The sequence below is a fragment of the Trachemys scripta genome, chromosome 11, assembly GCF_013100865.1.
Source record: "Trachemys scripta elegans isolate TJP31775 chromosome 11, CAS_Tse_1.0, whole genome shotgun sequence".
Classification (NCBI taxonomy): Eukaryota; Metazoa; Chordata; order Testudines; family Emydidae; genus Trachemys; species Trachemys scripta.
Genome location: NC_048308.1, coordinates 58,097,985 through 58,119,439, shown reverse-complemented (window position 1 = coordinate 58,119,439; position 21,455 = coordinate 58,097,985). Strand labels below are relative to the sequence as shown.

Below are 21,455 nucleotides of genomic sequence, written 5' to 3'. Positions count from 1 at the left end.
GTTCCCATTGAAATTAACAGCTAAACTCCTGTTGACTTAAGTGGGAGCAGGCTTAGCCTTAAGTCAGCATCCCCCAACTTGAACAGTATTTCAACCAAATACTGTAGTTCTAATTGTGTTAAATTTTCTTTTTTCCTTTTTTGGAATCTATGTAACAGCAGAGAGAAATGCAACTATGCTGGACTCTGTTATCATGATGGTATGTTTTACAGCAAAGATGTCAGTGCATTCTGTCTCAAAAACTGAGGCCAAATGTGAGCTAAACTGGCATGGGACAAAATTTACTCATTCCGTAAATCCCCTACACCTAGGTGTTACTCTCAACCGCACACCCTCCTTTGGAGCCCACATTGAGAAAACTAAACCTAAGGTTCGCATATGATACAACATTCTTGACAAGCTTGTTACATCAAAGTAGGGTCCACTCTACGATCATCACCACTGGCACTTTGCTACTCTATTCCTGAATATACCTGTGCAGTGTGGGCAGAATACCTTTCATGGAAGAAGCTAGAACCTGTATTTACCACTGCCTGCCTCTATATTACAGGATGTCTTAAGCCTACTCATGTCAACAGCCTCTACATCCTCACAGGTATTGCTCCTCCTGATATATGTGGGGAAGTTGCTAGTACAGTAGCACACACAGCCTTGCACAGATCCAGGACATCCGCTATATGATATAACATCAACCTGAATCAACTGAAATCGCACCGTTAAACCGCTGACATTGTCACCCAAATAGACAAGGGTTCAGTTATTGAAAACGAGTAGAGAACGGCCTGTGCACACCGACTCCTACCAGTCGATCACCTACCCGATGCAGATCAACCCTGGACTTTATGGCACTGCTATAATGGATTCCACACTCAAGTTGGCCAGTCTGGAGATGCAATGATCAAGTGGGTCTTTATCAGTGGCCCCAATACCAGTGACTGTGGCAGAGAGCCTCAAAATATGAAGTATCTCCTGCCATGCCACCTGTTTGAGCATGAATGATCTTCATGTGACTTGGTGGAGTGCAATGATTGAGCAATCACGTGCATGGATATGCCAGGAAGCAGTGTAAGGACACGGCAAAAAGATGTGATTTTTTTTTTTTTTTTTTTTTTTTTTTTACATCTAAAAAATCACTGTAATAATAGAAGAGGACCTACTTGGGAAAAGCTCCCCTCCTCTTCACCCAAGGGATTGTTTTCAAACCTCTGATCATGACCTAAAGTAGCAGAGACACTAAGTGCTGTGAAGGAGCTCTCTGGAAGTTTATATCTTCACTTTTATCAGGAGGCAGGACCAGAACCTGGAATTCCTTCATGCTACTTCATCCTTTGCTCATTATCCGCAGAGAAGAATAGAGCTGATGATTTCGTATCCTGCTTCCGTCTTTGCCTTTATCCATTGTGCCTCTTATACGCTTTGTGCTACCATGCTTTCTTGATTAGCATCTTTTCTAAATACTCATTGACTTTGCAGTGCCCAAAAGAAGCAAGTTAAGAATAATAACCCCCCCGCCCCCAAGTTATTCCTGCCTGCTGGGTTTCTTAGTGAGTTCTATATTCTCTTTATCTGTTGTTTACATTGTAAACTGTTTGAGGAGGGGACTTTTGTTACTATTGTGTGCCAGGTGCTCAGCTGGTGTAAACTGGGGTAGCTGCTAATCTGGCCATGTCTGTTACAAATCCAAGCACCTCAGTGGTTAACAAATAAATAGTAATGGTTCCCTTGAAATGCTGGGCTGATTACAGTTGTAACATTTTGAACCAGAATATGGTAGCAAGAAATGTCAGTGGTAGGAGGAAAAAAGCAACTAAAATGCACTGGAGTGAGATGGAACATTTACTCCAGTTCATTTTACATGGGGTTCCAATCTAAGCATGTTTACTGAGCGGATTATATTGTATATGAATATGTCTCTGTTTCAGCCTTGTGAGAGTAAAAACAGAAACTACATTTACTTAATGCAGAAAATTTATCAAACTTACTACTATCTTACAAAAAGTTTACCTGTTGCATAGGTTTCAGTAGCTTCTCAGAAATATCTGAGTTTCAAATGTCTACTTAGTAGTACAATTTTTCCATGATTTTGGTCAGTGATGTCATTTCCCAGTGTAGTGATGTCATTTGTAGATAGACATTTTAATAAGATTCTTGAACTCCAGTCCTGCAGAATGTTCCCAAATAGTTTATTGCAATCCTCCAAAGAGACCTTGTTGCTGCTTTTTAAATGCTGAGTGTAAATTGACTGGTATATTTCTTGTGTTTCAGATGGAGCAATTATCAGATGAAGAACTTGATCATGGTGCAGAAGAAGATAGTGATAAGGAAGACCAAGATCTGGACAAGATGTTTGGACAATGGCTTGGGGAGCTGGACAAACTCACACAGGTCAGGGACGCTTTTCAATACAAGGGTCAAATATTTCAATAAGTAATTGGCACCAATGTTACATATTAATTTTTAATGTCTCAATATGTTCTTAGAGTATGTGTCAACGTGAATCCCACTATGGGGAGCACATGCATCTCATGTGCATGAGATTGGAGTCTTTTGAAAAGTGGTGTCTGTTGGGTCTGCACGTGTGCTCTGAGTCTCTTTATGCTCCTGTGCAAGGGCATAAAGGGCAGAGTGGCTGCAACCCGCCCTTAGTTCTCTTACCATCCACTGCAGCAAGACTGCACCTAGTGAGTGTCCAACCCTTTATTCTACTTACAGACTTTGAAACTGGTTGTTCAACCAGCTGTGTGGAGAAATCTTCATATTGGTATTCCAAACAGAAGAAGCAACCCATTCACTCAAGGGCCACGCTGTGGCCCCTGGGAATCTACACACTGGCCGCCTCTAGGAAATCACAAAAGTACCAGCAGAGGCAGAGGACACTGAACTATTCTCAGAGTCCACAGCTGGAGTTACCCACAAAGAAAGAGATCCAGGGGATGCTTCTCTCTCCCTTTAGGCAACCCAGATTCCTCTCAGAGATGGCAGATTTGATAGCTCATGTGACTCTTGAGACTCCCAATCTGGAGCCTGCCCTCACCTTCGGGAAGCTCTTTCCACCAGGTCTGGGCAGCTTTTCACAGCCAACAAATATGCATAAGGGCCCAAGACTACACTATACATTTCCACTCCTTAAACACTACCCACCTCCCTTCCCTATCCCTTTTCAGGGACTCTCCTCATGAGAGCCTGTTACAGACAGAAGTGGCCTCGTTACTTTATCGAGGAGCCATAGAAGAGGTACATGTGGAGGACAGGGAAGGAGGCTTCTTCTGTTCCAATTATTTCCTTATCCCGAAGAAAAAAGGAGATCTTTGTCCTATCCTAGACCTGACAAGACTGAACAAATACATCATGCTGCTTTAGATTCAGAATGGTGGTAATGGTTGCCTTCATCGTCCTATCTCCTCAGACTCAAGACTGGTGTGTGCCTCTGAATTTGTAGGATGCATACTTCCATATCGCCATCCACCCGGCTACAGGAAGTACCTAAGATTCAGAGTGGGGCCCAATCATTATCATTCAGAGTCTCCACAAAGTACCTAGAGGTAATAGCGACACATCTTAGAAGGAAGGTCATTCATGTTTACCCTTACCTGGACAATTGGCTGAACAAGGGCAGATCTCACCAGGAAACAGCAGCACGTTTGTAATATGCCCTCTCCCTGTTCTCTCAGCTAGGCCTTCTGGTGAACTCAAAAAAAAAAAAAAAATAGGTTCTTATCCCATCACAGCTAATAGAGTTCATAGGAGCCTTGCTCAACTTCTGTTTAGTGAGAGTGTACCTTCCCAAAGTCAGGGTTCTTGTTGATGCAGTCACTATTAATTCAGATAGACTCAAACCCAGCTACAATGGGTCAAGGATGTCTGGGACTGCTGGGCTATATGTCATTGTGCACATTCCTGACTTTGCTTGCCAGACTTCACCTGAGGCCTCTTCAACTCTAGCTCAGGTCGGTCTATACCCCAGATAAACACCAAATGAGCAAGAAGCGGTGGTTACACTTCACATCGTTGCAGAAGCGAAGTGATGGAACCCAAAAACATGCGTGGAGGGCTACCATTCTCTTCTGCCTCCCCAACAATGATTTTAATCACAGATCAGGGATAAGTGAGGTGCCCACCGGGACCATCAACAAATGCAAGGCACGTCAGTGTCCTGGGGCTCAGAGCCATCATGTTAGCCTTCGTCAAAGCTCCACAGTGCAGCTCTTGACAAACCATACGTCTGCAATGGACTATGTAAACAAAGTAGTACACACTCTTCTCCCTGCTGTCTATAGGCAATCAAGCTCTGGATATGGTGCTACCAACAGCAGTTAATTCCACTAGCTTTTCACCTCCCAGGAGTCAGCAACACTCTGGCAAATGTCTGAGGAGACTGTGTTACCACTCACGAGTGGTCACTGTGGAGATCCATCATGGATGAGATGTTCCTTCATTGGGGACCCTGTGATACTTGTTTGCCACCAATGTCAGGTACCAGAACTTTTGTTTCAGAGGAGGTATGAGCTTGAAGTTGTTACCAAATGCCTTCCTTCTTTAGTGGTCCCAAAGCCTTCTCAATGCCTTTCCACTGGTTTCCTCTGATCTTTATGATAGTATCCAAAATAAAACAAGACAAAGCAATGATCATTCTCATGACTGCCTACTGGCAGAGGCAGTTTGGTTGACAGGCCTTCTACAAATGTTCAGTCATCTGCCTGTCCAGCTCTCAGGTTGCTTGGATCTGATCTCACAGTACCCCTGGCAAATACTCTGTGACTCAGTCACTGCTTGCATGGCTTTGGGCTGACTGAAAACTGCAGACAGAGACTGCTCCCTCGGGGTCCAAGAGTTCCTGATACAGAGGTTTTCGGTATGGGGAGCCAAATATGGTCTGGACTCAGTCCAGGCATTGATACTGAAGATGCTGTACTACTTAAAACAAGCTGGCATTTTGTTCACCTCTATCCAGGTCCACCTCACAGCAATTTCATCTTGCCATCTGCCTGTATGGTTGTGCTCAGTCTTTTATGTGCTGTTCTACATATTTTATAAATGATCTGAAAAAGGTGGTAAACAGTGAGGTGGCAATGTTTGCAGATGCTACTAAATTACACATGATAGTTAAGTCCGAAATTGACTGCGAAGAGTTACAAAGGGATCTCACAAAACTGGATGACTGGACAACAAAATAGAAGATGAAATTCATCTTTGATAGTACAAAGTAATGCACATTGGAAAAAATAATCCCAACTGTACATACAAAATGATGTAGTCTAAATTAGCTGTTACCACTCAAGAAGGAGATCCTGGGTAGTTCTCTGAAAACATGCAGCGGCAGTCAAAAAAAGCTAACAATGTTAGGAGCCATTAGGAAAGTGAGAGATAAGATGATGGAAAATGTCATCATGCTACAATGTAAATCTATGGTATGCCCACACCTTGAGTAGTGTGTGCAGTTCTGGTAACCTCATCTCAAAATTAGAATTGGAAAAGGTACAGAGAAGGACAACAAAAATGATTAGGGATATGGTATAGCTTCCATATGAGGACAGATTAAAAAGGCTGGAACTGTTCATTTTAGAAAAGAGACGACTAAGGGGGATTATGACAAAGGTTTATAAAATCACAATGATGGGGAGAAAGTGAATAGAGAAGTGTTTTTTCCCCTTCACGTAACCCAAGAACCAGGGGTCATGAATGAAATTAATAGGCAATAGGTTTAAAACAAACAAAAGGAAGTACTTCTTCACAAAACACAGTCAACCTGTGGAACTCTTTGCTGGGGATGTTGTGAAGGCCAAAAGTATAATTGGGTTTAAAAAAGAATTAGAAATGTTCATGGAGGATAGGTCCACTAGTGGCTATTAACCAAGATGGTGAGGGACACATCCCCATGCTCCAGATGTCCCTAAACCTCTGACTGCAAGAAACTGGGTCTGGAGGACAGGGGATGGATCATTTAGTAGTTTTTCTGTTCAGAGGAAATAAACAGAAGTATCTGGTACTGGGTACTATCAGAAGGGAGGATAGATGGGCCATTGGTCTGATCCAATATGGCCACTCTTAGGTTCTTATTTTCTCACTAGACGGGAATTGAAGTTTCTCAGAGGACTATTGCATGCTTTCCCATCAGTCAGAGATCATACTCCTGCCTCGAATCTCAACATAGTCCTCCTCAGATTGTTGGAGTCTCGGTTTGAACCTCTTTTGGAATGCTTCTTGCATCACTTCCCTCTGAAGATGGTCTTTCTAGTGACTATCACTTCAACCAGAAGAGTGAATGAGGTTCAGGTGTCTGTCAGAAGATCCCTATATATCATTTCATAGGGGTAACGTGATACTAGACTTTGCATGAAATCCATCCCCAGAGTGGTCTCAGAATTTAATCTAAACCAGTCAACCAATCCTGTCTTCTTCCCAAAACCACACCCTGTACTGGAAGATAAGAAGTTGCATGCATACTAACTGTGTCCAGGACTTTATTACATTGACAGGACCAAACCATTCAGACTGTCTTCCTATCTATTTCTGGCTATAGCTTGGCACTCTAAAAATCAGGCCATCTCTTCAGAAAATAACAAAATGGATAACAGAGTATTATTGTGTTGGCAGCTGGCTGGTGCACCTCTCCCACTGAACATTAAGGCCTATACCAACCAGATCTCAAGCAGCATCTTCCACTTACTTTAAGAATATGCCGATATCAGAAATCTACAAAGGAGCATTGCAAAGTAACCTATTGACCTCTTAAACATCACTCTTCGACTTAGCGGTAAAGTCTGAGGCCAAGTTTGGGAAAGCATTTCTTCAATCGCTGTTTGACTAATTTAGCTGAAACCCTTCTATCTCATGATCCCCAGGGGATACTGCTTACCAGTAACTTACAGTGGGATCCACACTGACACATACTCAAACTTTTACTTACCCTGTGGTAACTGGGTTCTTTCTTGTTAGTTGTACCCTGTGACCTGCCCTCTGTCCCTGCATTTTGGAGTTTTCAACTATCATAGACTTCAGAGTGGGGGGGGGGGGGGGACCACGAGAAGGTCTCAGCTGCTCTGCCTTTAATGCCCTCACATTGGAGCATGAGGCAGCTCAGGGTACATGCAAGGCCCCGGTGGATATTGCTATTTTAAAGACACTGATCTCATGTGTATGAAGCACATGCGTACCTACAATGGGATTCACACTGACTACAACATCTGAAGGAACCACACTTCCTGTAGGGTAAGTAACTGTTCTTTCTGTGGAAATAGCACCCGTCCTTTAATATCTTTTTAGTTAGAATTATCTATAATAACTAACTATCATCATCATAATATAATTTTGTTTAAGGAACAATTTTTCTTAATTCTGAGCCTATGGATAAAGAGCCTTGAAAAATCTTCATTCCTAGATGAACAGAAAACTGTTTGAGTGGCAAATTTATTTCACAATCTTGTGTTTACAAGTCTAAGTTATGTTAACTAGATAGGAACCTTTTGCAAAGCCAATGGCTCCATTAATAATTGTATGCCTCAACATAGACATTTGCAAGAGGAGGAGTTTCAAAACAGATTTTTAGCCTTCAATCCCCGTAACTCACTTCAGCTTCGTAATGCACCATTAGCTTCATAATGTACACACAACCTCTTGGAATTTATTGACGTATTATTAATTGACAAAAATGACATTTACTGACAGTTAAGTTTGCATCAGGACCTACCCCATCCAGGCAAAATCGCAAAATTCTGGAAATAAATAGTTAGGAAAAAGTGTCCTGTGTTTTTTGCCACCTTCATATTGCTCACAGTGCTGTTGCCAATACATTCCATCGCTTTATAAGGTTTTCACTTCCATCTCCCACAGGCCCTGAAAAGTAATATGTATCCCAGCTTCATCAGACTTGTGCTCTCATGCAAAACCTTAAGTGACCTCATACACTCTTATATCTATATCAACAAATTGGCATATCTGACTGTCACACAGTCCATTTACTTGAAAAGTTATTGTCCCTTAACGTGGCTGAGGTCACAGTTAAGATTTGGCATGAGCATAATTAGAGCTTGCAAGAAATCCAGAGTATCTCCCTGCACAGATTCCTAGTGCATTCATTGTTCTATTCCAGCTGGACTATTGGAGCAATGGAAAAACAGGTCTGTCTTCTCTGAATTTTTCTTTCCCAGGTTCACTGGATGTTTATTGGACCGCAAAGTAAGATTTTTTTCCAGATGGAAATTTTTAAAAAAAATGTTTAAACTTTATGGTGCCCAGGAGATCTTTTGAATTCACTGTGCCCTCCATAACCCCTCCCCTCCCCACCATAAAAGTGTTACAAAATGTAGTCTTAAACCCTGTAGCACTTGCAGTCAATACCTTATACTATTTAGCACTAATGCATTTTGCATTAGTGGTTAGCATCACGACATCCTGCTTGCTAGTGCCAGGGTGTTAAGGAGTATCTTATTTTGTGTTTTGGTTCCATTCAAGATTTTCTCTTGATTTGCTATAGCCAACCAGCATTTTTAGCAGTCTTATAAAACTCACCAATTCACCTTGCAAAGGCTTAGGTGAGAACTTGTTCTGCTCCTGTCACTAGAACCTATCTATATAAATATTCATGGGACGTAAAGTAATTTGATAACGCTTGATTTCTGTACTATGCATAATGTATGTACTCCTGACCAAAACTTTTTAATAAGCAAATGAGACTTTATCAAGAGGTCTAAACTATAGGCCAGAGACTATGGGTTCAGTCTGAGGAATTAAGCCTCCCCTACTCTTCTCAGTTTCCATATTGGTCCTCATCACCCATAAATAACTCCAGTTCCTACCTTTACTGATAGTCATAACTGTATCCAGTAGCAGCAGTGTGTAAACTCACATGATTCTTGACAGTTTTACTGTCGCCTGTTAGGTTCTAAATAGGCACATTTTCACTCAGGTGCTGCTTGGGAAATCTCTGGATAAAAGTAGAGGCACTAGAGCCATCTGTTTGCAGCCTGAGGAAGACAGTGGTACATCACTGATTTACACTCTGTTTATATTTGGATGGTTGTCTTCCCAGTTATAAGGAATAGCAATGATATTTTTTCTAAACTTAAATCTGCAGAAATTGATGATTTAAGGTGATCACATTCACCTTTATCACTTGGATTTTTCAAGTGCAATTGAGGGCAAAGACTGAAACAAAATGTGGGGAGGATGTCTGACAGAATTAATGGTGTCGGGTGAGGAGGGAAAAAGATGTATATCACGCAATTCAAAAATGAGTTGAAAGAAGATAAGAAAGAAACAGAGAAATAAAATTCTTATTTCTGTGAGGTTCAACTGCCAAACTAATTAACAATGCTACATGGCTACCTTGGAAGCTGAAAAGCATTCAGGAATTAAATCTCCCTTCCCTAAAGTTTGGGAATCTCTTTCCTTTAGCTCCTACCCCACCTCTGGATCCCAAAATAAAAATTAAAATACTATCTCTGGTAGTAGATAAAACTTACTTCTTCCTATGAAACTTCGCTTTTAGGAGACTTGGGCCTGTCTACATGGGAGATTTAAAAAAAAAAAATTTATACCAGTATACAGATGTGACATTCCCCTGGTGTTCTCTGGACCAGTGATCTGCCAGGCCACTCCAATCCATGACTCTGGGAGCCAGCCTTACCCTGCTCCGCTGTGAGAACCCTCACTCCTGGGCTGTTCATGCGCAGTCTCTAGCATGTAAACTGTTCCTTGGATTGTGCAACCGAATGACACTAGCCAATATCTCCAGTCCCAGACACAACCCTAGGAACCTTCATCTTGCAGTGTCCGGTTACGCCCACTGGACACTGCAAGCTTATATTAGTTCGTCAGTTTAGCAAAGAAATTGATATGCACCAGGCTTGTTATCCCCAGGGGAGTGTCTGACACGCTTTAAACCAAATGCACTGCTTCAGGTAGAATAAACAGATTTATTAACTACAAAAATAGATTTTAAGTGATTATAAGTCAAAGCATAACAAGTCAGATTTGATCAAGTGAAACAAAAGCAAAACGCATTCTAAGCTAATCTTAACACTTTCAATGCCCTTACAAACTTAGATGCTTCTCACCACAGGCTGGCTGGTTGCCCTTCAGCCAGGCTCTCCCCTTTGATCAGCGCTTCAGTCATTTGGTGTGGTTTCTGTAGATGTAGGTGGAAGAGAGAGGAAGAGCATGGCAAACTCTCTCCCTTTTAACATGTTTTCTTCCCTCCTGACTTTGCCCCCCTCCCTCTTCAGAGTCAGGTGAGCCATTACCTCATCGCAGTCCCAAATTGACCAAAGGAAGGGAGGTGACTCACTCGAGAGTCCAACAGATCTTTTGTTGTTGCCTAGGCCAGTGTCCTTTGTTCCTGTGAGGCTGGGCTGGGTTTGTCCCATATATCCCCTGATGAGGTGTGAACTGCCTCTCTGCTCTTGCGGAGTTTTTGCCTGGGCTTGCTTTAGGCCACGAGGACACATTTTCAGCCTCATAACTGTATAAATGAAATTACAATCTATAACATTACTGTTTAAATAATTACTATAACATCACTGTAGCAACAATGCTCACTGCATCATGAGCCTTCCAAAGACACCCAACATGATCATCTTTGCATTGGATACCACACAATCATTTTACAAGGATGAACATGGGGGTGCTGGGTGTTCCCCCAACATACAGAGCATCACAACAGATGTAACTATAGCAGTATAATTGTCTCTCCATGTAGACAGTCTCATTCTGAAACAGGGGCAGATGTAGCCTCCTGTTTCAGTGGGTGCACTGTACTAAACTGTCTATTGGGCACCGACCATCTGCAACAGCACCCTCTACCCTGGTACTGCAACCCTAATCCTGGCCTGGTGCAGAGGGATGACTCCTGGGAGTTGAGGCTGGAGAGCGAGATGTGATATTCTTTGATTTTAGTAAGACTGTTGACACAGTTCTGCATGACATTCTCATAAGCAAACTGGGGAAATGTGGTCTAGATGAAATTACTATTATAAGGTGGGCTCACAACTGGTTGAAAGACCATACTCTAGTTATCAATGGCTTGCTGTCAAATTGAGAGGGAATATCTAGTGGAGTGCCACAGGGGTCAGCTCTGGGTCCAGTACTATTAGATATTTTCATTAATGACTTGGATAATAGAGGAGAGAGTATGCTATAAAACTTACATATAACCCCAAGCTGGGAGGGGTTGGAAGCATTTTGGAGAACAGGTTTAAAATTCAAAATGACCTTGACAAATTGGAGAATTCATCTGAAATCAGCTTCACTTAGAAAGGAAAAATCAAATGCACAGCTACACAATGGGGAATAACTAGCTAGGTGGTAGTACTGCTGAAAAAGATCTGGGGGTTATAGTGGATCACAAACTGAATATGAGTTGTCAATGTGCTACAGCTGCAAAAAGGCTAATTATGATTCTGGGGTGTATTAACAGGCGTGTTGTGTGTAAGACACAAGATAATTGTCCCATTCTAGTTGGCACTGGTGAGGCACCACAATTTAGGAAGGATTTGGATAAATTGGAAAGAGTCCAGCAGAGAGCAACAACAGTGATAAAAAGTTTACAAAACCTGACCTCTGAGGAAAGGTTGAAAAAACTGGGCATGTTTAGTATTGAGAAAAGAAGATCGAGGGGCGACCTGATAAGTCTTCCAATATGTTAAGGGTTGTTATAAAGAGGATGGTGATCAATTAATCTCCATGTCCACTGAAGATAAGACATGATGTAATGGACTAAATTTGCAGCAAGGGAGATTTAGGATAGATATTAGGAAAAACTTTCTAGCTAGAAAGGGAGTTAAGCTCTGGAATAGGCTTCCAGAGGCAGTCATGGAGTCCCCATCGTTAGAAGCTTTTAAAAACAAGTTGGACAAACACCTGTCAGGGATGGTTTAGGTTTACTTGGTCCTGCTGGACTTGATGATTCTCAAAGTCCCTTCCAGCCCTACTTTTCTAAGATTCTATAATTTCAAAAACAGCAGAACATGAATTTACAAACAAATATATTGAGCATTTTTATTGGTAAAATATTCATAAAGTACTGTCTAATATATCTAGCCACATAACAGTTGCTAAAGTATTCTGTTACGTATCAACATGTGTTTTTAAAGCCATAATAGATAACACATGCACAGCGTGCTCTTTTCTCATAAGATGGAATGAAGCTCACTTTCATAACTAATATATTTAAAAAATTATAGTCCATATTAGTAAAGATAATTTGATAACGTAGGCAAATTTACTTTAAAAAGTCCTCTCTCTTGCTTCTGATATATTGGGTTTTTTTTTTTCTGAATTACGTTGATAGTCAAACTGATCCGGGTAACTGTAGAAAATCTCAGTTTCAAAATGGTGAGGTAGAACAATACTACTGAAAAACAAATTTAAGAATATATTTTCCTTCTTTTCAGTTCTATAGCAGCAGAATGAATTTATTTTAACATCTCTCGTAGTTGGACAGTTGATGTTAATCTCAGTAACATGTTAACTAAATACTTTTCTAGTGCAAATCATACAAAAGAGAACTCATTTTCTTAGATTACATTTCTCCCACTGAAATTAAGCTTTCAACCATATTTGTAATATTGTTTGACCACCAGCTCCTGTTATATTAAATGCAAACTTCATTTTAGCTTCGTTTCTCTCTTCTCAATTTATTTATTTATTTATTTATTTTTTTAGAGTTTGGATACAGACAAGCCCATGGAGCCAGTAAAGAAATCCCCTCTTCGCCAAGAAACCAACATTGCCAATTTCTCCTATCGCTTCTCCATGTACAATTTGAATGGTAAACAGAATTATTTGAGACCCTCAATTTTTTTCTAACATTGAATGAATATTTGTTTTATCAGAAAGCAGCCATCTTACAAAATGCTAAAATCCTACAGCATTAAAACATAGCATCTAGACATACTAGGGCATCATTTCCTAGTTTGCTTACATTGTATTATCCTGTTTATGTGAGACAGAATTCTTAGTGTCCCAAATTGGGTGTCTTTCAGCAGCTAATGTCTGAGAATCAGAATCTACTTAATTGTAAAGAACAATTATTCTGATAACCTTTTTAATGAAAGAGGGAATTGATAAATTTGTTCCTTAAGCCACATTGGATAGAAATGAGGGGGAAAATCTAAATAAGATTGCACATAAAAGGGGAAATGCAGTAATTAGGTCCAATATTTCGGTTAAACAAAAAAGCAAATATTATAAAAAGCTTTGTCAGTTTTTCATTATCTATGACTCTGGCAGTAGTATAGGAAACTTGCATTTAAAAAAATGAGTTTTGGTTTTCAAAGCAGTGTGGGAGATTTTGCCACATATCTTCCAATAAAATAATGAAAAATGTGTAGGGATCATCTCTGCATTGCTTCAAAAATGTCAACCAGGGTTTTTAACCAGACAGTTGTTCATTAAGCATTTCTGTAAATTTGAAAAAAAAAATCACTGACATCATAGGCTTCCATTACTGGCACTCATGTTGACAAATGCATTTCTCTGAAATTAAATTAAATTTTAACAACTACATTTTATTTTGAGTGTTGTAGATTTAGAATGGTGAAATGATTGTATTGTTTCTATTTTGTCCAGTGCAAAGTAGCACTACTTGGAGAACAGGATTGAGAAATGGGTTAATCATAAGGAAGCTAATGCCTGTTGTTCCTTGCAGAAGCCCTGAATCAGGGGGAGACTGTGGATCTGGATGCCCTCATGGCCGATCTTTGTTCCATAGAGCAGGAGCTCAGCAGCATTGGGTCACAATCAGCAAATAGTGCTGCAATGAAGCGTCTAGCCACAGAAACAAAAGTAGCTCAGAAACCACCTGCTGGTCGACTTTCCTCTAAACACAGCAGTATAAAAGGATCATCCTCTTCATCTGGTAGGGTAACTAAGCCTTCAAATGCCAACTTTTCCTTGGAGGACATTACTGCCCAGTTAGAGAAGGCTTCTATGAGCATGGATGAAGCAGCCCAGCAATCTGTAATGGAAGATGCTAAACCTGTAGTTACTGCTCAGCATAGGAGGACAGCATCAGCTGGCACAGTGAGTGATACTGAAGTGCGCTCTATCAGTAACTCATCCCGTTCCAGCATAACCTCTGCAGCATCCAGCATGGACTCCTTGGATATTGATAAAATGACAAGACCTCAGGAACTGGATTTGACACAGCAAGGGCAACCCATTACTGAGGTAGAGTATCATTATTTTAATGTAGGTTTTATTTAAGCTTACGTAAAACAAAGTTTAAAGAATCTCTTTCAGTCCTACCCTAATGGTGCTCATGGCCATGCATATTCAATGTGGTATGGTGGGGTGAGTGAGGGTTAGCTTTTTCTTAGGTACATTGATGTTGGTTCTCTTGCCTTCTTTTAAAAAAGATTCCTGCAAGAAAGGGTAAGGCTTTTTTTCAGGGTTTCCCACCACCCTGTCTATTTACATCTTAACATTTTTCTGTATTTTAAAGATTTAAAAGTTACTAGGTTAAATGTTCAGGAATTCCAGTACTGTTATCTGGAGATTCACTTATAGTTATTTTAAACCAGAGTTTTTGAAAAGTATTTGCGGGGAGATTAGTGGTAGCATGATAGATTTGGTCATCTACTTCATGAAGAGCCTTTTCATTCTTTTTGTTAATAATGTTAATATATTTAAAACTAGTCAGATTGGCATACCCTTTAAAATGACATTGTCCAAAGATGTAACCTTTGTATTACTACTCCATTCCAAAAAAATGGGGGAAAACATATAGTATGCTATGAATCATTTTTGGTGTTTATATAGAAAGAGAAAAAACATGCATAATTCAGATAATTCATTATAGATTTTATTGCATAACACAATATTGTACATTGAAAATTATATGATAAATTCAAATGTTCAATAGTAAGAGATTATTCAGCATATGTACTTGAAGTTCTTGCTGCTTTTATATATCGGTTATTTTTCTTCGGGCCTGAATTCTCCCTCAGTCTTCATAAAGTATTCTAGTTTGACATCCTCTTTATCTCATGACAAATCATTCTGCTGCTAGCTCCAAGGTAAAATTATATCAGGGTAGAGGTGTATTCTAAAATATTATATATATATATATAATATTTTAGAATACACCTCTACCCTGATATAATTTTACCTTGGAGCTAGCAGCAGAATGATTTGTCATGAGATAAAGAGGATGTCAAACTAGAATACTTTATGAAGACTGAGGGAGAATTCAGGCCCGAAGAAAAATAACCGATATATAAAAGCAGCAAGAACTTCAAGTACATATGCTGAATAATCTCTTNAAATTGCCATGTATACACTGTATCTTCTTTTTCTTGTGTACACCTCTATCCTGATATAACGCTGTCCTCGGGAGCCAAAAAATCTTACCACGTTATAGGTGAAACCGCGTTATATCGAACTTGTTTTGATCTACCAGAGTGTGCAGCCCCGCCCCCCTGGAGCGCTGATTTACCGCGTTATATCTGAATTCGTGTTATATCGGGTCGCATTATATCAGGGTAGAGGTGTATTCTAAAATATTATATATATATATATAATATTTTAGAATACACCTCTACCCTGATATAATGCGACCCGATATAACACGAATTCAGATATAACGCGGTAAATCAGCGCTCCAGGGGGGCGGGGCTGCACACTCTGGTAGATCAAAACAAGTTCGATATAACGCGGTTTCACCTATAACGTGGTAAGATTTTTTGGCTCCCGAGGACAGCGTTATATCAGGATAGAGGTGTACACAAGAAAAAGAAGATACAGTGTATACATGGCAATTTACTGAGAGCCTTTGAAATTTCATATTTATATCCCATTGTGCCTTTTAAGAAATTTTCTTTCAGCGATCTTAAATGCTGCATCACTTGCAGAAATAGAAATGATGATTGGAGAGCCAAAATAGAGAGAGCTATACTTATACCGACATGATACAGTTGCTCCCCTGAAGCAATCCATAAAGAAGAAAATCCATCAACTACTCTCTAAACCTGCAAATTGCAAATGTTCTTTTGAGATTTTTGGTGTCATAATAAGTATTTTGCATCTGTATGATGAGAGAATATTGCATAAGCACCAACAATGAAATTCTTCAGAAAATTCCGAATTAATTGGAGATGCAAATTTGGAATAACTGGAGGTATACACAGGGATATGAAAGAATGTCCTAGTGAATCAGAGGGCTTCCTATAAGAAAGGATTACTCATGATGCTTTGATGACATTAGAAACTATTACTGATAACCTGATTGCCATTCAGAAGTGTCCTGTACTGATACACACACTACTTAGTTTCCTCTCTATTCAAAGGAGATAACAAGAACAAATGGGGCTTATTTTTATAGATAATTAACCCAGTTTGAATGCTATGCTATATTTCACTCCAGCTAAAGCAAAAGAATGACTCTTCCATCTATAAATATGAGGCAGAAATAAGTTTATCTATTAAGGCTGAATGCTGTAGTTTGGACTGAAGATCATGAACCTCTCAAGGCCACGTTTGTGCTTAATATTTATATAAAATGCTTAGAAATTAATGAATAGCTCATATTGATTTTATTTATATAATTTGTACTCCCATCAGTGTCCTCTTAACTGGAGATATGCCTGTATGGGTTAAACAAAAAAAATCAAGGTGTCTTTCTTATAGCCTGAGCTGTAGTTGTCACTTGTTAAGTGCTCTTCTAACTGTTTGCAAACCAATTGAGGCAGACCTGGGAGTTGTAGCCAATCTCCTACTAGCATTTATTTGGTATTTTACTGTTCTTGCATTTAGTTTGCTCTATATTTCTTTAGAGGGGGTTAGTTTTGGACCTTTGGAGAGGGATAGAAACCTAATACCATCCTGAGTAAAGGTGAAACTTTGGGAAGATGTTTCCCTATCAATGGAAGTTATAGTGAGTGCAGTTATTGCCTGTTCTCTCCTGGCTGCCTTGTACCTGAGGCTTTGGCTACACTTGTAGATGTACAGCGCTGTCAGTTGAACCTAACTTCGTGCAGCTGAGTAGGGAAAGTGCTGCAGTCTGTCCACACTGACAGCTGCCCAGCGCACTGTCGTGGCCACATTTGCGGCAATTGCAGCGCTATTGGGAGCAGTGCATTATGGGCAGCTATCCCACAGAGCACCTTTTCCTATTCTGGTGCCATAGGCTGTGGGAAGGGGGCGTGGGTACGGGGGATTCTGGGTCCTGTCCCAATGCCCCATGATGCATCGCTTCACATCCCAGAAATCCCTTTGTTTCTGTCCACCTTTGGCGCCATCTTTCAACAGTTTCTGTGCAGCACGATCTGTCTGCGGGAAATGGAATCCGAACTGCTGAGGCATATGCTGACGAGTCTCGCCAGCACGTCACATTTGGCTGTCAAACTATTCCTTAAGATGCGAAGTGACAGTGAGATTGAGGATGAGGAGTCCGACGATGCTATCAAGCCGCGTAACGCGTACGACACGAAATTGCTTGTGGCATTCACGGACATGCTCAGCACCGTGGAACGCCGCTTTTGGGCTCAGGAAACAAGCACCGAGTGGTGGGATCACATCGTCATGGAAGTCTGGGATGACGAGCAGTGGCTGCAGAACTTTCAGATGAGAAAAGCCACTTTCATGGGACTGTGTGAGGAGCTTGCCCCCACCCTGTGGCGCAAGGACACGAGATTGAGAGCTGCCCTGCCAGTGCAGAAGCGGATGGCTATTGCAATCTGGAAGCTGGCAACTCCAGGCAGCTACCGGCCTGTCGCAAACCAGTTTGGAGTGGGAAAGTCGACCGTTGGAATTGTGTTGATGCAAGTTTGCAAGGCCATTAATCGCATCCTACTCAGAAGAACCGTGACTCTGGGTAAAGTGCAGGAAATAGTGGATGGCTTTGCACAAATGGGGTCCCCTAACTGTGGAGGGGCGATAGATGGGACGCACATTCCTATTCTGGCACCACCCCACCTAGGATCCGAGTACGTTAATCGGAAGGGGTATTTCTCTATGGTTCTCCAGGCGCTTGTGGATCACCGTGGGCGTTTCATTGACATTAATACAGGCTGGCCCAGAAAGGTGCATGACGCACGCATCTTTCGGAACACTTGGCTGTTCAGGAAGATGCAGGCCGGGACTTTTTTCCCAGAGCGGAAGATCACAGTAGGGGAAGTTGAAATGCCCATTGTGATCCTTGGAGATCCTGCTTACCCGTTAATGCTGTGGCTCATGAAACCCTACACAGGGAGCCGTGACAGCAGCAAGGAACGGTTCAACTACAGGCTGAGTCGATGCCGAATGACTGTGGAGTGTGCCTTTGGCCGCTTAAAGGGCCACTGGCGATCTCGGTATGGGAAGCTGGACTTGGCCGAAAACAGCATCCCTACGGTTATATCTGTGTGCTGTACCCTCCATAATATTTGTGAAGGGAAGGGTGAAAGCTTCACTCCGGCATGGACCTCTGAGGTTCAACACCTGGAGGCTGAATTTGCACAGCCAGAGAGCAGGGCTATTACAGGGGCCCAGCGCGGGGCTGCAAGGATTAGGGATGCCTTGAGGGAGCAATTTGAGGCTGAAAACCAGCAGTGATATCTGGTGCCCTGCACGGGAGTGAAGTACAGTAGTTCCAATCTTTAGGAATCCGTATTTGCTAAGCAGACTTGCAGTGCCTGTTTATTTCCTGGGCTAAGGAGTCTTTTACTTTTATGGAATAATAAAGAATGTTTTCAAAGCCAAAAAATCCATTTATTGAAAAGAAACAAGGGGGTGGAGTGGGGAACAGTACAATCACAGATTCACGTATGTCCTATCTGGTGTGCTGTGCAGAGAGTGCTGCACTTCAGGACAGCTATACTGCATGGTGATGGTGGTTGAGTTTAGAGGGTAAGGGTCGTGGTTTTCAGGGCTGGGTGGTGAAGATACTGGTGTTGGAGGCAGCGGGTGGGGTGAAGAACACGGAAGTTGGGGAAAGTGGGTTGGAGGTGACAGTGGGGCACAACGGAAAGAGTTTTGGGACAAGGGCTGTGGGGGGGGGGGGTGGCGTTTGCGGTACTGCTCCTCTTTCTGCATGGCTACCAGCTCCTGGATAGCGTTTGCTTGGCACTGCAGGTTGCTTATGAGCCTATCGGTGCTTTGCCGCCGGTGCGCTGCGTTTTCCTGGCAGACCCTGCTTTCTCTCTCCCTCCAGTTCTATGCTTTCTCATTCTCTTTATTAGATTGCCGCATCACTTCTTGCAGCATGTTTTCTTTGCTTTTTCGCGATCTCTTCCTGAGTCTTTGCAGTCTCTGAGCAGGCGATAAGAGGGACGGCTGAGGTCTCAAGGTTGATGCAGCTGTATAGGCAAAATTCAACATTTAATAGAGGCAGCATTGTTTATACCAGACAGAGTACGGATTCCCCCCACACTTAAGGAGTAGAAAACACACTGGGTCTACACAATAGCATAATTTTCCCGTCCGAAAAAGAGCGCACATATCCCACGGGAGCCTCAAAATGGTGAGTAAGGGGGACTGATTGTTTCAGGGCTGCACTATCCTCTGGGTTTCTGTGCCTTGGGGAGAGCCAACAGCTTCAGGGGGCACCTACACTGAACACTGTCCCAACATTTTCCACAGGAGTTCGTCCTAGACGATATCTCGCTGCTGAGGGTGACCTGGGAAGCAAAGGAGGGTCTTCTGCTGCAATGCGGCTTCCGCCCTGGCCCATATGCAGCTTGCCTGTGTGCAGCAATGGTCCCCTCGCGTCACAGTGGTGCAGACACGTTAGCCTGACTGGGACAAGGACCACGGTGGCTCTCCCGATAAACCTGCGCAAGCGCATTGCACACGTTCTGGATGAGACTTTTGAGGAGAATACCGAGGCCAATTACCGCGATGTGATAAACCACATCAATGCACTATTCCGCAACTAGGCATGCATGCCTAACCCTCCTCTCCCAAAGAGCCCACACCAAAAAAATTCCTTCCCGAAGGGGGGGGGGAAAAAAACGTGTGCCGGGAACCTGCTCTTCTGTTTGTCCTCCAGTAAGTACCGGCCGCTGCAACTGGCTACCTTCCTCTTGGCTTGAGAAGAGCTCCTGGCTGCATGGCTCCAGGGATTCCGGTGTCTCCATCTGGCCCACCACCATCACTCCCGTTTTCCTCCTCTTCCTCCTCCCACTCCCCCCCTCCACCCCACCGGCTCTGAAGTGTCCATGGTGGTGCTTGGAGTGGAGGTGGGGTTAACCCCAGGTATCGCATCCAGCTCTTTGTAGAATCGGCAGGTCGCGGGGGGAGCACCCGAGTGGCCGTTTGCGTCGCGGGCTTTGCGGTAGGCACTCCGCAGCTCCTTCACTTTAATCCTGCACTGCAGGGCGTCCCGGTCATGGCCCCTTTCCATCATGTCCTTTAATACCTTCCCGAAGGTATCGTAATTCCTACGGCTGGAGCGCAGCTGGGACTGTACAGCTTCCTCCCCCCAAACACTGATGAGGTCCAGCAATTTGCCCTTGCTCCATGCTGGGGCTCGCTTGGCGCATGGAGGCATGGTCGCCTGGAAAGATTCGCTGATAGCACTCCACACCATGCTGGGCTGAGCAAACAGGAACGGGATTTTTAAAATTACCGGGGAATGTAAAGGGTCGGTCACATAGCTGGTTACCTGAGGCCAGGGCAGTAGAGTTTGAATTGATGACCAGAGTGGCTAGAACAGGCATTGTGGGATACTGCCAAATAATTCTGGAGGCCAGTCACAGCGCATTGGGCGGCCACACTGGCGCTGCAGCGGCAGCGCAATACTTGTTGTTCCTCTCGGAGAGGTGAAATACATGCAGCGCTGCAACCATGGAGATACAGCACTGCAAATGCCTTGCCAGTGTGGACGGGGAGTGAGTTACAGCGCTGGGGGAGCCTTTACAGCGTTGTAACTCGCAAGTGTAGCCAAGGCCTGAGTGAAGCTTCAGAAGTGTATATGTGCAGAGTTTGAGGTCAGCTTTTTCAGTGAAACAGGCGCCAATAAGGTACTGAATCTATGAGCCTATCATTAAAAAATAAACCAAGAAAACCCTGTCAATCTGACTCCTGAAATAGTTAATTTATTAATCCAATAAATACTTTTGGTAGTCTGTTTCAGACCTTCAAAAAACTTTTTAAACGTACTGAATTTTTATGTTAATCTTTATTGAAGACTTTTTCCTTTTTTTTCCAAAACACTTTAAAAATTCATCAACTTAATACATGGCATTGCTTTATGCACAGTAAGTTATCCTAAGATTGGCCACAAAAGCACTGAAATAGGAGGTTAAAAATGCATAAACTGTTTTGTTCTTTCCTGTGTGTGTTTCTGCATGAGTAGCTCTATGTAAATAGCACCTGTGCATCGAATTCAGTCTGAGTAGACAAAGGGGTTACGTAAATTTGATTTTTTTTTTTTTTTGGTAGATGCGCATAGTATAGGAAAAACTTAGATCCAAGATTTGTATGTTAACTTTTTTAGTGCAATGTATTTTCTGCAGCTATTTCATCAGTTTGAGACTCTT

At 42.2% G+C, this 21,455-nt stretch overlaps 1 protein-coding gene across 7 annotated transcripts in view; it reads left to right on the top strand.

Moving 5' to 3' along the window:
• RAPH1 (Ras association (RalGDS/AF-6) and pleckstrin homology domains 1) overlaps positions 1 to 21,455 on the top strand; it is a 157,744-nt gene that overhangs the window by 66,273 nt on the left and 70,016 nt on the right. For all 7 annotated transcript variants that reach the window (XM_034785144.1, XM_034785143.1, XM_034785142.1 and 4 more), the window contains 3 exons: positions 2,266 to 2,385; positions 12,661 to 12,766; positions 13,646 to 14,166. In XM_034785144.1, the coding sequence (XP_034641035.1) occupies positions 2,266 to 2,385; positions 12,661 to 12,766; positions 13,646 to 14,166 (747 nt within the window). Of the gene's footprint in view, positions 1 to 2,265; positions 2,386 to 12,660; positions 12,767 to 13,645; positions 14,167 to 21,455 lie in introns of those variants that run through there.